The sequence below is a fragment of the Lithobates pipiens genome, unplaced genomic scaffold (genome assembly GCF_037356315.1).
Source record: "Lithobates pipiens isolate NorthernLeopardFrog02 unplaced genomic scaffold, aLitPip1_a1.2 Scaffold_22, whole genome shotgun sequence".
Lineage (NCBI taxonomy): Eukaryota > Metazoa > Chordata > Amphibia > Anura > Ranidae > Lithobates > Lithobates pipiens.
In genome coordinates this window covers 87,373,422-87,392,614 of record NW_027507784.1, presented here as the reverse complement: position 1 = coordinate 87,392,614, position 19,193 = coordinate 87,373,422, and the positions used below count along the sequence as shown (strand labels likewise).

Below are 19,193 nucleotides of genomic sequence, written 5' to 3'. Positions count from 1 at the left end.
CAATTCGTCCGTAGTGGCCTATCTGAACAAACAGGGTGGCACCAGAAGCGGAACCCTGTTGTCTTTAGCAACAGAGATTCTGTCCTGGGCCGAGACCTACACCCTTTCGCTCTCAGCCGTTTTCCTGAGGGGAGAGAAAAACGTAGTAGCAGATTTTCTCAGCCGAAAGAAGCTGAGGGAGGGCGATTGGGTTCTCAACCAGGAGGTCTTCAATCTCATAGTAAAGAGATGGGGGTCTCCGGAGGTGGACCTGTTCGCGTCCAAAGACAATGCAAAAACCCCCTGTTTTTTCTCCCTAAAAAGGGGAGAGGGAGCTCTAGGGGTGGATGCCTTGAGCCAGGATTGGCATTTCGGAATTTGCTATGCCTTCCCACCTCCAGTGTTGTTGCCAGCAGTTCTGAGGAAGTTTCAGATGGAAAACACATCTCTGATTCTGGTGGCTCCACATTGGCCAAAGAGAGCATGGTTCTCAGTACTAAAACGGTTGGCGATAGAACCTCCCCTGCTCTTGCCCCTTCGGGACGATCTCCTCTCTCAGGGGCCAGTCCTATGCCCACAGGTACACCAGTGGAAGTTAGCGGCCTGGCTACTGAGGAGGGTTTGTTAAGATCTAAAGGATTCTCAGAGAAACTAGTTTCTACCCTTCTGGACAGTAGGAAGAAGGAAACTCGCCAGATCTATGAAAGGGTCTGGTTACGTTTCAACAAGTGGTGCGCAGAGAGCTCTTTCTCTGTACGAAGCTCCTCCGCAGTGTTGGAATTTTTACAACGTGGGGCAGATAAGGGGTTATCCATCAGTACCCTTAGAGGTCAAGTATCAGCCCTTAGTGTTTTTTTGGAGGATCATTTGGCTACCAATCCATGGGTAGTCAGATTCTTTAGGGCCCTGTCCAGACAGAGACCGGTCCAGGGTCTGTCTTTTCCCAGATGGGATTTATCTTTAGTTTTGCAGAGTTTAACTGGACCCCCCTTCGAACCTTTGAAGGAGTGTTTTCTGAGAGAGCTTACTCTGAAGACAGTATTCCTGGTAGCAGTAACAACGGCCAGGAGGGTCAGTGAGATGGAGGCCTTATCAGTCAGGGCTCCCTTTTGTGTTATTTTTCCGGATCGGATAGTTTTAAAGACCGATCCAGCCTTTTTGCCGAAAGTGGCATCCAGCTTTCATAGAAGCCAGGAAATTGTTTTGCCCTCTTTTTGTCCCAATCCCTCCGGTGAGAAGGAATTAAGATTTCATTATTTAGATGTTAGGAGATGTATCCTACACTATCTGGAACTGACCAAGGCATTCAGAAGGTCAGATTCCTTATTTGTGTTGTTTTCCGGGGCCAGGAAAGGTTGTAAAGCGTCCCGGCGCACTATTGCTAGGTGGCTCAGAGTAGCCATTGAGCAGGCTTATTCAGCAGCAGGGAAAGAAATCCCAGTGGGTATTAAAGCACACTCCACTAGAGCTATGGCAGCCTCCCAAGCAGAAAGAGCAGGAGCTACGCCAGAACAGATCTGCAAAGCAGCAACATGGTCCAGCTATTCCACCTTTGTTAAACACTACAGAGTGGATCTGGTGTCGGCAGGTGAGCAAACCTTTGGGCGGAAGGTTTTGCAAGCTGTAGTCCCACCCTAACTGGTAAGTGCTCGCTTATCCTCTCATAGTGGCTGTCCTGAAAGACGATTAGGGAAAATTAGAGTTACGCTTACCGGTAACGTCTTTTCCAGTAGTCTTTCAGGACAGCCCTAGTTCCCACCCGAAAATTGGGGGGAGTCTTACAAAGACCAGAGCGCAGCAAGATAATAGTATTTGATAAATATGTTATTAATGTGTTCTTGTGTCTCCCCAGCTGGCCGGAGGTATTCTCGATATAACTGAGGTCCGGCAGGGGAAGTAAGAATTTATGGGCTGGCGCAGTGTTTCCAGAGGAAGAGGAGGAGTCTATCTCTCATAGTGGCTGTCCTGAAAGACTACTGGAAAAGACGTTACCGGTAAGCGTAACTCTAATTTTTGTGGTGTGTTGTTTAGAAGCATTGACTTTTGGAGAGGTTTTGAAGTTTAAGGTGGTGATTGGATGTGGGGCCTGAAGGTCAGAACCATTTGCTTTGAAAAACATCAATATATACCCCATCTGCAGAGAAGCAATCAATACACAAATAATACTTGGCTATCAAGGCAAGACCACCTTCTTTTAAGTGTAGCGGATGACATGTGGGATCAAATGTCACACGCCTGTAAATTTAGTTTTTTGGCCTCAGAACAGTAAAGGTTCTGAGGGTTAATTGTGTAGGTGGACCTTAACACCAGTCTGGCCAGGCTGTGTTTGGAAGTTCTGCCTGGTCATGTGGACAGTGAGGTGCACATGACAGGCCAGAACCAAGTCTGATTGGATGTTTGGGTATCGGCCTTCTCAGAGCCAATCAGTGGGAGTGCTGGGGCCCACTGAGGAGCCTGGGAAGGGGTACTTAAAGGGGCGTGGGTCACGTGTTTGGGGTTCTGGAGTTGTTAGAGAGACCCGTGTGGTCTGGTCTGATTCCAGGACCGGGGTAGCCCCGTGAGGGGTCCTGGTCACGGGGTGTTCAACACCCCGCAACATGTTCTTGTCAGTGGCCCCTGATAGACATGCTTGGTCTGGGGTAGGGATCCGTCCGTTCCCAAGGCTCGGAACCTGCTGGTCCGAGGAGCAGTAACTGAGGGAGGATTCAAAGTGTCCGGGTGTGCTCTCATCTTGGAGGGACACCGCAGCTCGTGGAAGTGACCGGGGGAGGACTCTTCGGAGGAGGGACGGCAAGTGGCATCCTGAGAAGTGCCTGGTTACCGAGTTGAGAAGGACATTGAAAAATTCACTCTTTTCCAGTACCATAAAGAAGACGGGAAACGTTACAGGTACGGAGGAAAGAGGTTCCTGTTTGCCCAAGTTTGCGTCCACGTGTTGACTGCCATGATCTCTGGCTAAAGATCTGTTCAGCCTTGAAGTGCCCAGCTGTGAGTGGCTACTCTCTGGGTGGAAATAGAGACTTTGCTAGACCTGCAGTTCAAGGTGCCGAGTTCTTCTCCTGTGCCCTCTGTTCCCTAAGAGACTGTGTTAATTGAAAGTTCTACTGCAGAATAAAACTTTTGAAAGGACTTCATCTGTGTCAGTGTACAAGTCGTTGGGTATCAACCCTGGGAACCCCTAGAAGTGGAGGAGCAGGCCGAGAGAAAGTAACCGGTAAGCCCATTAAGTCAAGTCCGCCCTGCAATGGGTTATTGCCACTACATAAGATTTGGGATCTTCAGCTATTCTAGGATCTTGCAACAAGAATATAGTTCCACTCTACTGGGATGATTGGGTAATTTTTTTTCGCTACTAGATCATTCAAGATTTTATGCCCGGGGGGGGGGGGGGGTGCAAACATTAATGTGAACTACAAGGTCCACTTGAAGATTTTATTTGATTGGTGGAACACAAAGAGCAGTTCCTTTCCTAGATTAATGCAACCATAATTTTTTGTTCGGCCCTTACTTTTTGTTCAGTTGTCCCCTGGTTAAATATTACATTCACGTTGTTTCTGTGTGTCCTCCCAGAAAAACACACACAATAATAAATAGGGGGATAAAAATTGTGAAGAAATGCCTTAAGCAAAAAAACAAACAGCGGGAGGGTGCAGAGAAAATCAGGTTGACAAAAATAATTTACTCTTATAAAATAAATCAATGTTCCTACTTTGAAAGTGTCCAACGGTTCTGAATTCAAATGAGAAAATAATTAGGAAACAAAATGTTCTGTTCACAACCAGCTGAACAGACTTGAGTTCCCCTGCACAGGAAAAACTAGAAGTGTCAACATATCGAATAAGAGTGCAGAAGGGTCCCAAGGCGGCTCGTAACTGGGGTATGATCATAGTGCATCAGGCCTGACAAAAACCTGAACAGTTCAAACTGAACCAAAGACACATCTTGAAGCTTTGCTATACCTCTATAAAATTTCACCCCAAAACATACACGCATAATCCACTGGCCCCCCCAACATACCAGCTGCCTCCAGGAACTGGGCATGGAGGGAGAAGGTCAGAAGAGGCTCAAGTAGGGAGCGCAGGAAGTCTTTTAGAACACTGCAGATGGTATGGATGTCTTCCTTCGAGAGTTGCTGTGACTTGACTTTACCATACAGAAGCTTCTGTTTCATCTCTTTCACCTGACGCTCACAGCCGGAGATGCGGTATAGACCTCGCTGGGGACAAAACAAGGGAAGAGAAGTTATTTCCCTCTTCCCCACTGTATGGCATCTCATTGTTCCAATAGGGAGAGCCTATGTCCTCTTGGATTCTCTTATTTTATTTTTTGTACAATACAAAGCAAAATCAATAAAATAAAAAAATTCCCTTTGTGGTGCTCACAGAGCAGAAGAGCTGATAACCCAAATAAAGTGAAGCATGGGCAAAGCAGCAGGTTCACTCAAAGGGACTGTCACTTTGTCTATTCTGGGTAAAGTGACAGGGTCTCTTGAAAAAAACAACCCCCCCCCCCCCACAAACCTTTTCTGTGCCCATCCCTCCCAAAGTTGGTGTCCCAACTCGCTCCATGTCAGATGGTGTCAAAGAAATACTTGCTTCCTTGCCTTATGCAATAGGGTTTGACCCTGGCGACTTCTCAGGCCAAGGCACTATACCCCGGGGGAAAAAAATAAATAAAAATCACATGCTGTCCTATGTCCAGAAGCAATAGAAGGACTCCAACTGAGTGGTGAGGGAGCACTGTTAGGCAGGGGTCAAGTCCTGGGGAAAAAAAGTGTGGGAACTCCCACCCAAGATCCACTCCCCCAACAAAAAAACAAAACAAATGATACACGCATATGCACAAACACTTCAAAAGTGGTATTTTTCATCCAATTTTCGTATTGTGTGTATGAAGCTTAACTGTTAGTACATAAAACAACAATCCTCAATAAACAAATACGGTAATTCTCTGAATAATCAGCATTCATTCAATTGTGCTTCCATGCAAATGTGAACATCATTTTCTGATCTTTATTGGGGAATGTTATTTTGTATATAGAGTGTTTATGTGGTGAGTTTACACTTTCCATTGAATAGAGTTTGGATAACACAGGGTTAAATGGAAAGGTCATAAATTAACTGCTCATTATCTGGACAAAAGGCTTGGGGAGATAGTGATGTGTTCCTGCTTAGGAGATGTATGTTAGCTTGGGGGGCTGCAAACTCTGCAGGGGCTCCAACACACACTCGCTGCTATTCCAACCCTTCACTTATTTCCACATAAACTTCCCTCCTGGCATTAAACTTTGCCAGGTATTGTGCTCAGCTTACCACCCCAAACTGATGTTCCTCCCTCAGCTCACCTCTCTCCCTGCATGTCCTGTGAGCAGAATAGCTGATCTATCCATCAGCTAGACCTAGACCTGATCTACCCGCCAGCTAGCTGTGATTGACAAGTAGATTGAAGTGGAAGCTGTCATGGGGCTCCCTACTGGCAATGCCTGAATGGTCAGGTTTGCGGCATTTACTATTGCAAGCTTTGTCGGCAGCTGCTGGTGTAGCACCTGCCGCACAGCTCACATACTTCAAAGTCTTGCAGGACACGGCTGCTAATGGGAACTGAGTTCCTGCTGTGGAAAAATACAGGAACTCCGTTCCCATGCATTCCCGCAGGACTTGAGCCATCTGCCAGATTTTAGACATTAAGGCCAACTCCATCTTTTACATCACATTACACCTGTAATTAGGGTGTAGCATGTAACATGGTGCCAAGCAGACCCTTTCACCCCAAGAATCCCCCCCCACCCAAACGAAAGCATGCGGCGGTTATTTTCCTTTGCAGCAGTTGTCTTCTTGAAGTTTGAGCAGGTTCGTAGGGCTCTGTCCACACAGTCATGCCATTCGTTCACAAAAAGCTGTGAATGGATGAACTACAATCAATGTGCCACCATGGCAGAGGGACTTGTAATTTTCAATGGAATACAAGGGCAGTGATTACCATGGGCGTCCGCAAGGGGGGCAAGAGGGGTCACGAGCCCCCGCCCGGAATCAGGAAAAATCGCCAGGCTGTCTGCTCCGGGGCCACTTTGAGCTGTGGCTGCAGAGGCGCCCAGGGCTGAGCCAAGTGCAGAGTCCTCCCCTCCCCCTCCTCTTGTCACCGAGTTTGAGTCTGAAGTCTTCGGCAGCACCGTAACCAAGTCCCACCTCCTAGACCGGCTCCTTCTGTGATAGATGGAACATGAGATCTAGGAGGCGGGACTGTTACAGCACCGCCAAAGAATTCTGACTCAAGCTCCATGACACAGTGGGAGATACCCACTGTGTGATCCAGGCACTGGTGAAGCTGCATTTGACAGGCACAGTGAGGCTGCCAGTGATGGGCACAGTGAGGTGAAAAAAAAAAAATTTTTTATGTAAAAAAATAAAAAATAAAAAATAATAATAATTAAAAGTCAGCAGCTACAAATACTGGAGCTGCTGACTTTTAATAAATCGGACACTTACCTGTCCCAGGGTCCAGCGATGTAGGGGAACGAAGCCCCCCCTCATGGCACAGTCATTCTTACTGTGGGCACCCGGCTGAGGCTTCGCAGCCGGGCACCCACTGCGCATGCGCGAGCGGCGCAGGGTGCCGCAATAAGCCGCACAATCATCTGGGACACGTGACAGGTCGAGGGGAAGTGATGTCACCAGCCTGGGCATTGAAGAAGGCAGACTACGAGGGACGCCCTAGCAACAGGCATTTAGAGGTGAGTAAAAAAAATATTTTCCAATTTTTTTTTTTAAACAATTTGAAACTATTTTTTTTTTGGTGGCAAGCATAATCACAGCAGCAGAACAATAGTGAAGCAAGCTACAGTTCAACTTAACTTTTTCATAATAATTTGCTGCTATTGTGTTGTGAACTTGATAGTGATACTAGTGTTGTGATAGCCTCAGAGGCTGCTCGTGCTGTGGGGGTGATTATTATATTATAGATTGAGATTCTATATACCCTATCTTGTTTCCTGTCTGATCAGTGATCACTATCACCAGTCCATTTTCTCTTTGAACTATATACATTCAACATGAAATCACAAAGATTCGACAAAGCAGTGAAAAACATACAGATGTCGAATCTTTGGCTTATGGTGTCTGTTGAAAGTTCTAAGAATATTCGACGGAGCAACTAAACTATACGGAGTCATAAAGTTTAGCTGCTGCGCCGAATCTTCTTTGAACATTCAACAGACTCCATAAGCCTTCAATGACAGAGTCGACCTTAATTCATTTGCATTTTTGGACAAATGTTTAACGTAAAAAGGAAATAAATAAAAACGAATTTCGGGAGTAACTAAATAAATGTATTTTTCGGAAAAAAAAACAAATTCCAAAACGAAATATTTCAGTGTGCACATGTCTAATTTTTATCTTTGCAGATGACACCAAGCTATGCAGTGGAATAACATCCTTACAGGATGTCTACAATTTACAAGCCGACCTCAATGCTCTGTCTAATTGGGCAACTATGTGGCAGATGAGGTTTAATGTTGAGAAATGTAAAGTTATGCACTTGGGGGCTAAGAATATGCATCATACATGCTAGGGGGAGTACAACTGGGGGAATCCATAGTGGAGAAGGATCTGGGGGTTTTGGTAGATCATAAGCTCAATAATAGCATGCAATGCCAAGCTTCGGTTTCCAAAGCGAGCAAAGTTCTTTCTTGTATTGAGAGGTATGGACTCCAGAGAGAGAGATATCATTTTGCCCCCCTGTACAAATCATTAGTAAGACCTCATCTGGAATATGCAGTTCAGTTTTGGGCACCAGTTCTCAAAAAGGATATCGGGGAACTGGAGAAAGTGCAGAGAAGGGCAACCAAACTGATAAGAGGCATGGAGGAGCTCAGCTATGAGGAAAGATTAGAGGAACTGAATTTATTCTCTTGAGAGGAGAAGATTAAGGGGGATATGATCAACATGTAAAAATACATAAGTGGTCCACATAGTGAACTTGGTGTTGAGTTATTCACTTTAAGGTCATCACAGAGGACAAGGGGTACTTTTTAGGTCTAAAAGGAAAAAAGATTTAATCTCTAAATACGGAAAGGTTTCTTCACAGTAAGAGCTGTGAAAATGTGGAATAGACTCCCTCCAGAGGTGATTCTGGCAAGCTCAGTAGATTGCTTTAAAAAAATGTCTGGAGGCTTCTCTAAATGTACAGAATATAATATAACTGGGTACTAACATTTATAGGTAAAGTTGATCCAGGGAAAATCCAATTGCGTCTAGGGGGATCAGGAAGGATTTATTTTTTTCCCCTGCAAATTGGATCATGCTTTTCTGGTTTTTTTTGCCTTCATCTGGATCAACTGTGGGTGAACGGTTGGGTATATTGGATTTTATGATTTAAAAAAAAAAAAAAAAAACTATTTTTTTGGTTGAACTAGATGGACTTGTGTCTTTTTTCAACCTAACGATGTAACTATGTAACATGTTAACCCTGGCTCATCTGGCTAAAACAGGAGCCCAACTAAATTGACCTTCTGTACACAGGGGTTGCTACACTTCTAGCTATACCATGGTCTACATAAATTAATGTATAGGCTTCCTTTAAAGGACCTACAGTGGTAAACCTAGAGTGTAAATATCATCACAAAAGAAACAGGGAGGGCAACTGTGTGCTGCCATGAAGATGCGTCAGGAAAGGAAAATTACGGAAAGGCGAGTATACAATTTTCCATTTTCCTGACGCCTTCATGGCAGCACACACTGGGAAATAACTCGACCAGTTGGGTGGGTGCAAGTAAAATAATATTTATTCCTTATAATGCTGAAGAATTGGCTCTAATGACGGATCTGCCGAAGTCGGCCATGGATAAATGAGCAGAATCCACCTTGTAGTGGGAAATAAAGGGATTCCTGGAGGACCACGTTGCTGCCCTGCATATTGTCTCTGGTGAGACCCTGCAATACGCTGCCCAAGAGGTAGCCACTGCCCTAGTTGAATGAGCCCTGATGTCTTCAAGAATCGCCGTATGCTGGGTGGAGTAAGCTTTTTTAATGGTTCTGACTAACCAGGATGCAATAGTGCATGAGGAGGCGGCTTGCCCATGCCTGGTTCCATGGGGAATGATCAAAAGAGAGTTAGTTTTCCTAAAAGAGGTGGTAGCAGTTAAGTAGTTCATGATGGTTGTTTTGACATCTAGTGAATGAGGATTACCCTGATCGTCCGTGAAGGATGGAAGGATGATGGTTGTAATGGAAGGAAGTTGCCACTTTGGGTATGAAGTGTTCGGAAGGTCTGAGGACTACTTTGTCAGGAAAGAGAACTAACTTAATGCTTGGATCTCCGACGCTCTCCTAGCTGATGTAATCACAATGAGAAAAGACAGTTCTAAAGTCAAGTCCCATAAAGAGATAGTTTCAAATGGAACAAACGGAGGAGAAGCGAAAGCATGGAGAACTATTGAAAGATCCCATAATGGAAAGACTGGCCTCCTGGGGGGTTTAATGTTTAGGCTCTGTAAATTGGATTACCAATGGGTGGAATGCCCACTTAGTATCTGTTTTAGCTGACAGAGCTGATACCTGAACCTTTAGGGTTCTTAAGCTTAGACCCTTGTTGACCCCCGACTGGAGGAATTCCAGGACCTGAGAGGGTTGCGGAGAAAGGGAATTCCATCCTTTCTGTTGTGCCATGAAGCAGAATCTTCCCCAAACCTTTGAATAGATGGTATTGGTAGTGGCTTTCCTGGCTTGCATCAGGGTTGACTTCATGAGAACAGCCTTGCGCTCTTAGTCTAGCCCTCTCAATCTCCAGGCCATCAGGTGCAATTTCTCTGATGCAGGATGTAAAAATTGACCTTGAGACAGAAGATCCGGAGTTATTGGGAGAGGAACTGGAGGTTGAAGGCTGAGCTGTAAGAGTCGTGAACCACGGCCTCCTCGGCCACAGTGGAATAATCGTAAATACCGTCACCGAGGATCTCCTAAGCCTGGATAGGAACCTCACAATTAACGGAGTTGGAGGGAATATATACCCCAACTTGAAGTTCCATGGGTGAACTAGACAGTCCACTCCCTCCACCGATAGGAATGAACCTCTTGACAGGAATCTGTGGCACTTGGTATTCGTGGGAGTGGCTGCTAAATCTACTTCCGGCGTTCCCCAGATTTCCGTAAGGAGGGAGAAAGTCCGAGGGTTCAACCACCACTCGTTGTTGGATAGCGTTTCTTGACTCAGGCAGTCGGGTAGTATGTTCTGTGCCGCTGGGACATACACTGCTTTTAAACTTGTTAGATGTATCTGAGCCCATTCCAAGATGGGCCGAACTTCTTCCATCAAGGTGGCACTCCTGGTACCCCCTTGCTTCTGAACATAAGACACTGCTACTTGGTTGTCCATTCGAATGAGCACATTCTTGTCCGTCAGAAATGGTGCAAATGCCCTTAAGGCATAAACGGCTTACCTGAGCTCTAAAATGTTCGAGACCAAACCTTGAGCCTGAATATGCCACTGGCCCTGGGCTGCCTGGTCTTGATAGTGGGCCCCCCAACCGCTCTGGCAGGCATCCGAAGTGACTACTTCCGGGTCTGGCGGGACTATCGGTTTGTATTTCCTGAGATTGCTCGGGCGCGTCCACCACCATATCGATTGCTTCACCGATCTGGAGATGAAGATGGGCTGACGCATTGAGACTCCATCCCACTGCCTGAAGAATGAGTTCTGTAAGGTTCTCATGTGTCACTGTGCCCATCGCACCATGGGTATGGTTGCGGACATGGACCCTAGTACACTCAGGCGATTCAGTTCGCATTGTGCGCTATATAAGTATTTCATTCATTCATTCACTCAGACAGGCTCTGGCTGGTAAGTGATTCCTTGATAGCAGCTTCTGCATTTTCTGTATCAGAGGCCGGATCTTCTCTTGTGTCCTGGGTGCCGAAGAGATGCCGAATGGGAGGCACTGGAATTGGAAATGATGTTGGTTTATGGCTAACCGGAGAAACTTTTGAAAGGCCGGATGAATTGGTATATGCAGATAAGCGTCCGATAAATCTATTGAAAGCATCCAATCGCCCAGATTTATTGCTAGAAGTATGGATTGAAGGTTTTCCATTTTGAAAGCCTCCACTTTGATATCCTTGTTGAGCATCTTGAGGTCTAATACAGGACGCAAATCCCCTGTCTTTTAGCAGAAACAAGGAAGAGTAGAACCCTCTTCCCTTTTGGCATGATGGGACCTCCAGGATCGCTCCCTTTTGTTTCAATTCTGCTACGTACTTTACTAGCAGAATCCTTTGGGGTACTGAGGATGGTACTCTGGTTGCCTGGAAATGATTTGGTGGGAGTCTGTTTTTGAATTTCCACCTGTGTCCGAATCGGATTGTGGACAATGTCCATAAATCCTTTATATGGTCTGACCAGATCTTGGTGAAGTTCCTTCTGTTCCCCTGCCGGGGTGGCCTTAGATTTCTGTATCCTTAGAAAAGAAGGTTTTGCGTTTTTCCAGTCCCTTCTAAATTCCCTACCAGGAGAGTAGGACCTGGACTCTCTATATTTGTCCGGAAGATTACGTCTGTAAACAGGTCCCTTCTGCGTCTTGGGTCTCCTGTCGGAGGGGATCAGGCCTGACTTCCCTCCTGTTACCTTGGATATGGCAGAGTCTAACTTGGCACCGAACAGATTTGCGCCATCATATGGAATTCCGCACCAATTTATTTTTGATGCTGTATCGGCCATCCACGGTTTGAGCCATAGCGCTCTTCTCGCTGTTACGGAGGCCAGCATAGCCTTGGCTGAAGATCTTATAATATCTACTGATGCCTCTGCTAGCTTGACTTCTTGCAGAGAGGAAATAATCTTTCCCATTTCAATGCCATCCTGTAGGTCTTTTTCTATTTTAGATGCCCATCCTGAGATGGCTGTGGCCACTGCTGCTGTGGTAATTGCTGGTCTACAGGCTCCCCCAGCCATGGAATATGCCTTCTTCAATTCTAGGTCCATCTTTCGGTCGAGCACATTCCGAAAGGAAACAGCATCCTCGATTGGTAGTGTGACGTGGCGGGTGAGGCACATTAATGAGGAATCGATGATGGGAGCATTAAAGGCTTCACTTTTGACTCTTTTAAAGGGTACATCTTGGCTAATCTGTTTGTAAGACTAGATCTTATGTCAGACCTCTCCCACTCGTCTTTAATGAGATCCTCCAGCTCCACTATAAATGGGAAGGATAACGGATCTCTTTTTAGGTTTGGAAAATATTTCCGTATTTTCTGAGGTTCCGCCGCATCATCTTGCCAGCCGAATGCTTCTTTAACGCCCTTTGCAAAGGGTTCCACCAGGGAAAAATCAAAGCCCACTGACATCTCCTGACCCTCATCTTCAGAGGAAGATTGTGATGCCTGAGTGAGATGGGGGTCTGCTGAAGATGTACTGGGAGCAGCTCTATCTAATGCTGGTGTTGTTGTTTCCAGTATGGACTCCCGCACTGATTCTCTTATGAGGTCTGTAGCAATTCTTGCGTCTGCGACAGGCAAGTTAACTGGCAGTGCCGGAGCGCCGCATACCCAGCAAGCGTTTGCTGCAGGTTGGGTGTGGCGGCTTTGACATTGTGAGGAAGGAGATCTCCTGCGACTTGATTGACTGTGGCGTGAGTAGCTATGTTGTGAGTGGCTGTGTCTTCAGTGCCATGAAGGAGATCTTGAGCGGCTCCTGTTGGACATCCTGCTAGACGTATGGCTAGACCTTCTCCCATGGCTGGAACTTGCGCCTCTTGATCTAGACGGGCTGCCAAAAAAATGCAGCATTTAACGTCTGGCACTCTTTTTTTCTCCCCTTCAATACTTACCTTGCCCGGTAAAGCCTCTTACCTAACTTGCTGATGGTGGTCTGCGTGGGCAGTGGACTCCATAGAAAAAAAGGGGTGAAGGACAGTCTGAGATATAGAGAGAAATAATGTGTACATATATACATATATACACACACACACACACACACACACACACACACACACAATTCACTTATAAATATATATATTATTTATTAACAAAGTTTATCTGCAAGAAACAATATAATAACAATAATAATATATATATAGGAGTCCCACAGGGACTTACCTGGAGACTGCAGAGTGATCTACATGCAGAGGCAGCAACCTTCCTTAAGTTTTGCAGATTGCACAGCAGAATCACAGAGAAATACAGCTCTGTATTTGAAAATAGCGCCATTGTGGCGGCTAATTGACGCTCTGCGCATGCACAGAAGCGTCCGAGTGTTCCGGCGCCATTTTGGATAAGGGAACACACATTGAAAACATAGGGGGGGAAAAAAAAAAAAAACACTAGCACTGCACGTGCTCAGAGTGGCCGAACGGCGCCATCTAGGCTGGAATTACAGCATAGAGAAAACACCACTGAAGGAGAAAAACGGCGGCCATGACAGGGGACTACAAGAGACAGCAATCCCAAAGGTAGAGAAAAAAAGGGAATATAAACCACCACTTACTATAGGAATAAAAGATGGATATTTTTTAAATAAGAGGAATTAATAGGCAAAGGAAGAAGGGGAGTCCACTGCAAAGGTAAAAAAGCTTCTTTAAAGCTTTGGTAATGCCAGAAATCCAGTAGCCCCTTGAAACCACCAGAGCGGGGGTTCCCTCCATAGAAGCTCCTTTAGAGACTGTACAGGAGGGACTTCCAAACAGGAGAGGCTTGAACCTGCTGGGGCGAATGCGGTAGAGGCTTATTCATCTGTAACAGGAAAACTCCGTCCGTCCAACCTGTCAGGTGAGGATAAAAAAAGAATGCAGCAGGGTGTCTCCCCTTCAAATTTATAGTTAATCCAATCCTGTCAGGTTGTGGGGGCGGAGTCACAACCCAGTGTGTTCTGCCATGAAGGAGTCAGGAAATAATGATTTGATCCCCTGTAATGCCCACATACAAAGAAATAAAGGGTCTATCATTTTTATCATAGGTGCATTTTAAAACGATAGAGACAGAATATCAACCAAAAATCCAGAAAAATAAAACACTATACAAATGTTACAAATGGAGTTTCAGTTCAGTGGGTAAAAGTAGTATTTGATCCCCAAGCAAAACATGACTTAGTACTTGGTGGAGAAACTCTTGTTGGCAAGCACAGAGGTAAGACGCTTCTTGTAGTTGGTGACCAGGTTTGCACACATCTCAGGAGGAATTTTGGCCCACTCTTTACACATTTTCTCTAAATCCTTAAGGAGTCTTGACTGTTGCTTGACAACTCGAAGTTTCAGATCCCTCCATAAATTTTCTATAGGATTAAGGTCTGGAGACTGGCTAGGCCACTGTTGGCGTCATTGTCATGCTGAGAAAGCCATCTACGATCCGTTTTCAGTGTTCTGGTTGAGGGCAGAAGGATTTCATCCAAGATTTTACAATACATGGCCTCATCCATTGGCCCCTCAATGCAGCAAGGTCAGCCTGTACATTTAGGAGATACAGGGGCGTACCTAGAGCAATTGTCACTTGGGGAGTATCCTTTATCTGGGCTCTCCCCCAACTTTACCAATTTTTGTGTTTTTTTTTACATTTTAATGTTTTCAAGAATATTTATTGCACAAATACACATACCTTGTGACAGTCATGCTGCGTACACACGATTGTATTATCCAGTGGACAATCCACCCGTGTGTGGGTGTTCCGGCGGACTTTTTGTTCCCAAAAGTCCGGGAGACTTAGAAAGAAGTTTTGACTCAAAATTGTCCGCCAGACTTGGCAGTCCAGCGGACAAGCCGCCCGTTTGTGTGCTAGTCTGCCGGACTTTTGAAATGAACGGGTTTCCCTTTAAATCCATACCAGGCGATGGGGCTAGCGAGGTGTCGATCTCGCCGATGGAGGCGGAGACATTGAATTCCTTCACTAGTCCCGTCTACCATCGAGTCACGTTCAAAACGAACGGACTTTACTCCATGTGTGGGCAAGTCCGTTCATTTCAAAAGTCCGCTGGAAAAGTCCGGTCGTGTGTGGGCAGGTCCGCTCGTTCGGAAAGTGCGGCGGACCTTCACTGCAAAGTCCGGCGGGTTGTCCACCGGACCAAGTCCGCCGGATAGTCCGATCGTGTGCATGTACGTGGCATCATATGAAGTAACAGGTACTCTTTATGGAGGGATCTGGGGACCCCAAACCCCTCCTCTGCCAAGATCAGCGTTTTTGAATTCTGAATTTTTCTTTAAAATGGCGCCGTTGGCACTGAGATTTTGATCGGGTCTCTGATGTAGAAACCTGGAAGCAACGACCAAGCCGGCGGACGTGCTGGCTGGTGGCTCAGGCCTCCGGGTGGGATGGGAGACCTGGGTGGAGCGGTTGGGGGATGTGGATGTCACCTCCCACTCCTTGTAGTAACAGCCGATGCTGTTCATCCACAGCAGCCAGTGACCATAAACGGGACAGGCAAGAGGTGTCAGTCACTCCGGTGTGAGCAGGTCCCACATTTTTCAGATCGTACCATGGTCAGGGAAGTGAAGAGCTGGACTGGAGCTGCTATGGAGGGAGACATCAGAGTGAGATGGCCCATACTTTGCATCATCTGCTGTCCTCAGGGACAGAAGATTCGATCCAGAGATCCCACTCGATCCAGAGATCCCACTGTATGGCAATCTCTGGATCGGATCAATATCTGTCTACACCTGGGCTGCAGACACCCCCCCCCCCCCCTTTATCAAACCAGCTCATCTACTATACCTGGGTGGTGAACACAGCAACACCCCCCCCCCCCCCCCCACCACCCCTATCAGGTAAGCTCACAGCTCAGCTACTATAGGTGGGTGGTGGACACAGCAATATACAGCACATGCCTGGATTCTGCACCTTGTACATAGCCCAAACCTGGATTCTGCACCTTGTGCATAGCACATGCCTAGATTCTGCAATCCCACCCCTTATCAGGCCAGCTACACTATACCTGGGTGTTGGTGGACACAGCAACCCCCTCCACCCTTTCTCTGTTAGACCAGCAGAGTGGCAGTGCAGACACAAACTCTGACCAGCTCACCTCGGGCTCTCAGCCCCATCTAGGGAGGTCTGGACTCCGGAAGACTATGTGGACACAGTCTGTAACAGCAAATGCCCCGGCGGAGAACGATGACATACTCAACTCAGCTAAGCAGCAGTGCTGGGTGGAGCTAGCAGGAGGGAAACAAACAGTGACCAGACCGGGCTACTAGCAGAGCTGCGGGTGTTCTCACTGACAATAAAACTACCAAAGGGAGCAGCCAGAGCCAGGGATGCCCTTGGGATGGTGTCAGATGGTGTCACCTGTCCCAGGTGTGGAGCGCGCCCCCATAGCAACGCCACTCAGCCACTGACACCCTCCCAATGTGTGGCACCCAGGGCAGACCCCTCCGCCCGCCCCGTGGTATGCCCCTGGAGCAGAGAACAGCCCCAAAACAATGTTTCCATCTCAGTGCTTGACTGTAGGGATGGTGTTCTTAGAGTCATAGTCAGCATTTTTCTTCCTCCAAACACGCGAGTCGAGTTACATTTTGGTCTCATCTGACCACAGCACTTTCTCCCAATCCTTTTTTGAATCATTTAGATGTTCATTGCTAAACTTCAGACGGGCCCGTAAATGTACCTTCTTGAGAGGGACCTTGCGGGCGCTGCAGGATTTCAACCAATGGTGGCATATTGTGTTACCAATGGGTTGTTTGATCTCAAGGTAGTTGGGACCACAGTCGACATTCACAAGCTCCTCCCGTGTAGTTCTGGGCTGATCCCTCACTTTTCTCATGATCAGCCTTACCTCATGAGGCGAAATCTAGCATGAAGCTCAAGGGACTGATCAAGGGCGATTGATGGTAATTTGGCATTTCTTCCATTTGCAAATACTCACGCCAACAGTTTCCTTCTCCCCAAACTTCTTCTTACCGATTGTCTTGTAGCCCTTTCCAGCCTTGTGGAGGTCTACAATCTTGTCCCTGACGTCCTTTGACAGCTTTTTGGTTCTGCCCGTGATGGGGAGGTTTAAACGCAAGAAATATTCTGTGGATAGGTGTCTTTTAAACACATAATGAGGAGTTTAGGAGCACCGCCTTATATTGACAGAACTAATCTGTGTACCACATGAGCACATAATGTAGCCAGTCTGTGGGGGCCAGAATTATTGTTGGTTGGTTGGCAGGGGGATCAAATACTTATTTTACTCACTGAACTGCAAGCAAATTAACATTTTACATCATGTGTTTTTTCTGGATTTTTGGTTGATATTCTGTTTCTATCACTTAAAACCCACCTATGATAACAATTATAGACCCTTCATTTCTTTGTAAAATTGGCAAACTTACAAAATCTGTAGGGGAATCAGATAATGAATTTTCCCCACTGTAAATCCCAATTCCAAAACGTAAACAGATTTGTTTCTTTCAGATCAAAAAGGTGTAAAAAGAAATCAAAAATGGTTACTTCTGTTTTAGTGTGAGGTCACTAATTAATGGTCTCAGCTATTCACCATAAGGTATAGAGTTTTTTTAAATTTTTTTTTATTAACACACATAGCAGTGCACAAGTATTTCAACACAAAGTAAAAAGAAAAAAAAAACCTTCCCAATACATAAGCAGATCTTCTTACCTCACGCAGCCCCCTTTTCTCAATTTCATTGACACAATGGACCACCAAGCTGGGCACCATGGGAGGTGTGGTGGGAGCAAAGTCAGCCAGTAATCCCTGTTCATGGACAGATTACAGTTACAAAGGAGCCATAAATATGCTACAGTTACACGGTGTAAGCGTTCTAGAAAAATACATTAGCAGAGAACCGGGACACTGGTGCTAGTCGTCTAATTCTGACTTGGCGATGTGCTTAATGGGAAACTATATTGCATTTTGAAAGTAAATTTTGCGATGTCATTTTCATACATACATTTTTATATACTCACTCTGGTGACCCTTTATACACTACATGCTCAAAGGGTTTGCCGACTTCAGACAATCATACCTATATGAGCAGGTGCGGTATTCCTTTCCATTAATATGGAGTTGCTTAAACTTTGTTTCTAAAATAGTCCCCACTCTGAGAAGGCTTTCCACAAGATTTGCAGGAATTTGCGGGGGGCAAACAACCCTAGGTAGGTCGGGTCACCCACACCCCCCCCCCTCGGTTGGTCGTCAAGCCCAGGACCCCATCAAGTTGCGGTCAGGTTACGGGCACCATCTCCTGTGTTCTCTCCTCCTTTTCTGCATCACAGTGGCTTCTGCTATGCATTTCCTCCCCCGTCCTCCTCAGTGTCTAATAGTATCGCCTGTCCTTTCAATCGGGTGACTGTCTCAAGGCCAGCTTCCTGATTGGCCAGGAGGAAGATCAGTGTGGTGATGGCTATGCTCTGCGCCCCAAGCCCATCTTTTTTGAAGCCTATTAAAGCCTTTGGCTCTAATAATGTGGTTCAAAAATAAAAAGTTAAACATGTCATTGGAATCCATGTTCTGGGGTCCTTTATGTAGATTAGGGGGCCAGACACATGGATTTTGGGGGGGGGGGGGGGAGAGCGGCTCCTGTGTGCCCCTATGGGACAGGCCTCCCCTGGACATAGGGTGTATACCAAATGCAGCTAATATCCGTGCTAGTAGACGTGTGATTCGCGTCTTTACGAACTGAAATTCGGATGAACTCTTCATTATTCGGAGTTGAAAATTTATCGGATCGGATGTATCTGAATTTCCAAATCACAATAGTAGCAAACTTCCACGAATCCAAAAAATACAAAACGAATTCTCTAAATTTGAAAATGAATTTGAATTGCAATAAATACAGTAGGGATTAAAAGTGAAATAAAAGGAGGATTCCTGCTTAGGCTGCTGAATAGAATAGATTTTCTTTTTTTTTTTTAAATATTAAAAATCAAAACAGAACGAAGATATTTAGTCTTGTTAAATTTGAATTTCAAATAGATTTGAAAACAAATATAGGAAACAAATCCAAATATACGTAAAATTCTGAAAACAGATAATTCAAACATAACAAATAGGACTAAACAAAATTATTAACGCAACAAATGAATCCGAAACAACATTTTTCCATTGTGCACATTTCTACTTGCCAACAGATACAAGGAAGAATTTAGCAGAACTCGTTAGGACAAAATCAGGGTAAATATGGCCAAAGATGGCTTGATAGTTATACGAAATTTTCTCTACCTCATTTAAAAAAATAAAAATAAAAAAAAATAAAAAAAACAGTGCAGCTAACAATCTTAAGAAGGCATACAGATCACCAAGAT

General features: G+C 45.6%; 1 protein-coding gene across 1 annotated transcript in view; it reads right to left on the bottom strand.

The window, feature by feature from the left end:
* The window catches only part of LOC143923894 (rac GTPase-activating protein 1-like), a 168,098-nt gene that overhangs the window by 16,083 nt on the left and 132,822 nt on the right, over nt 1-19,193 (bottom strand). Inside the window, exons 11-12 of the mRNA XM_077447838.1 lie at nt 17,548-17,643; nt 3,997-4,195 (exon numbers count right to left, since the gene is read on the bottom strand). Of these exons, the coding sequence (XP_077303964.1) occupies nt 3,997-4,195; nt 17,548-17,643 (295 nt within the window). The remainder of the gene's footprint in view (nt 1-3,996; nt 4,196-17,547; nt 17,644-19,193) is intronic.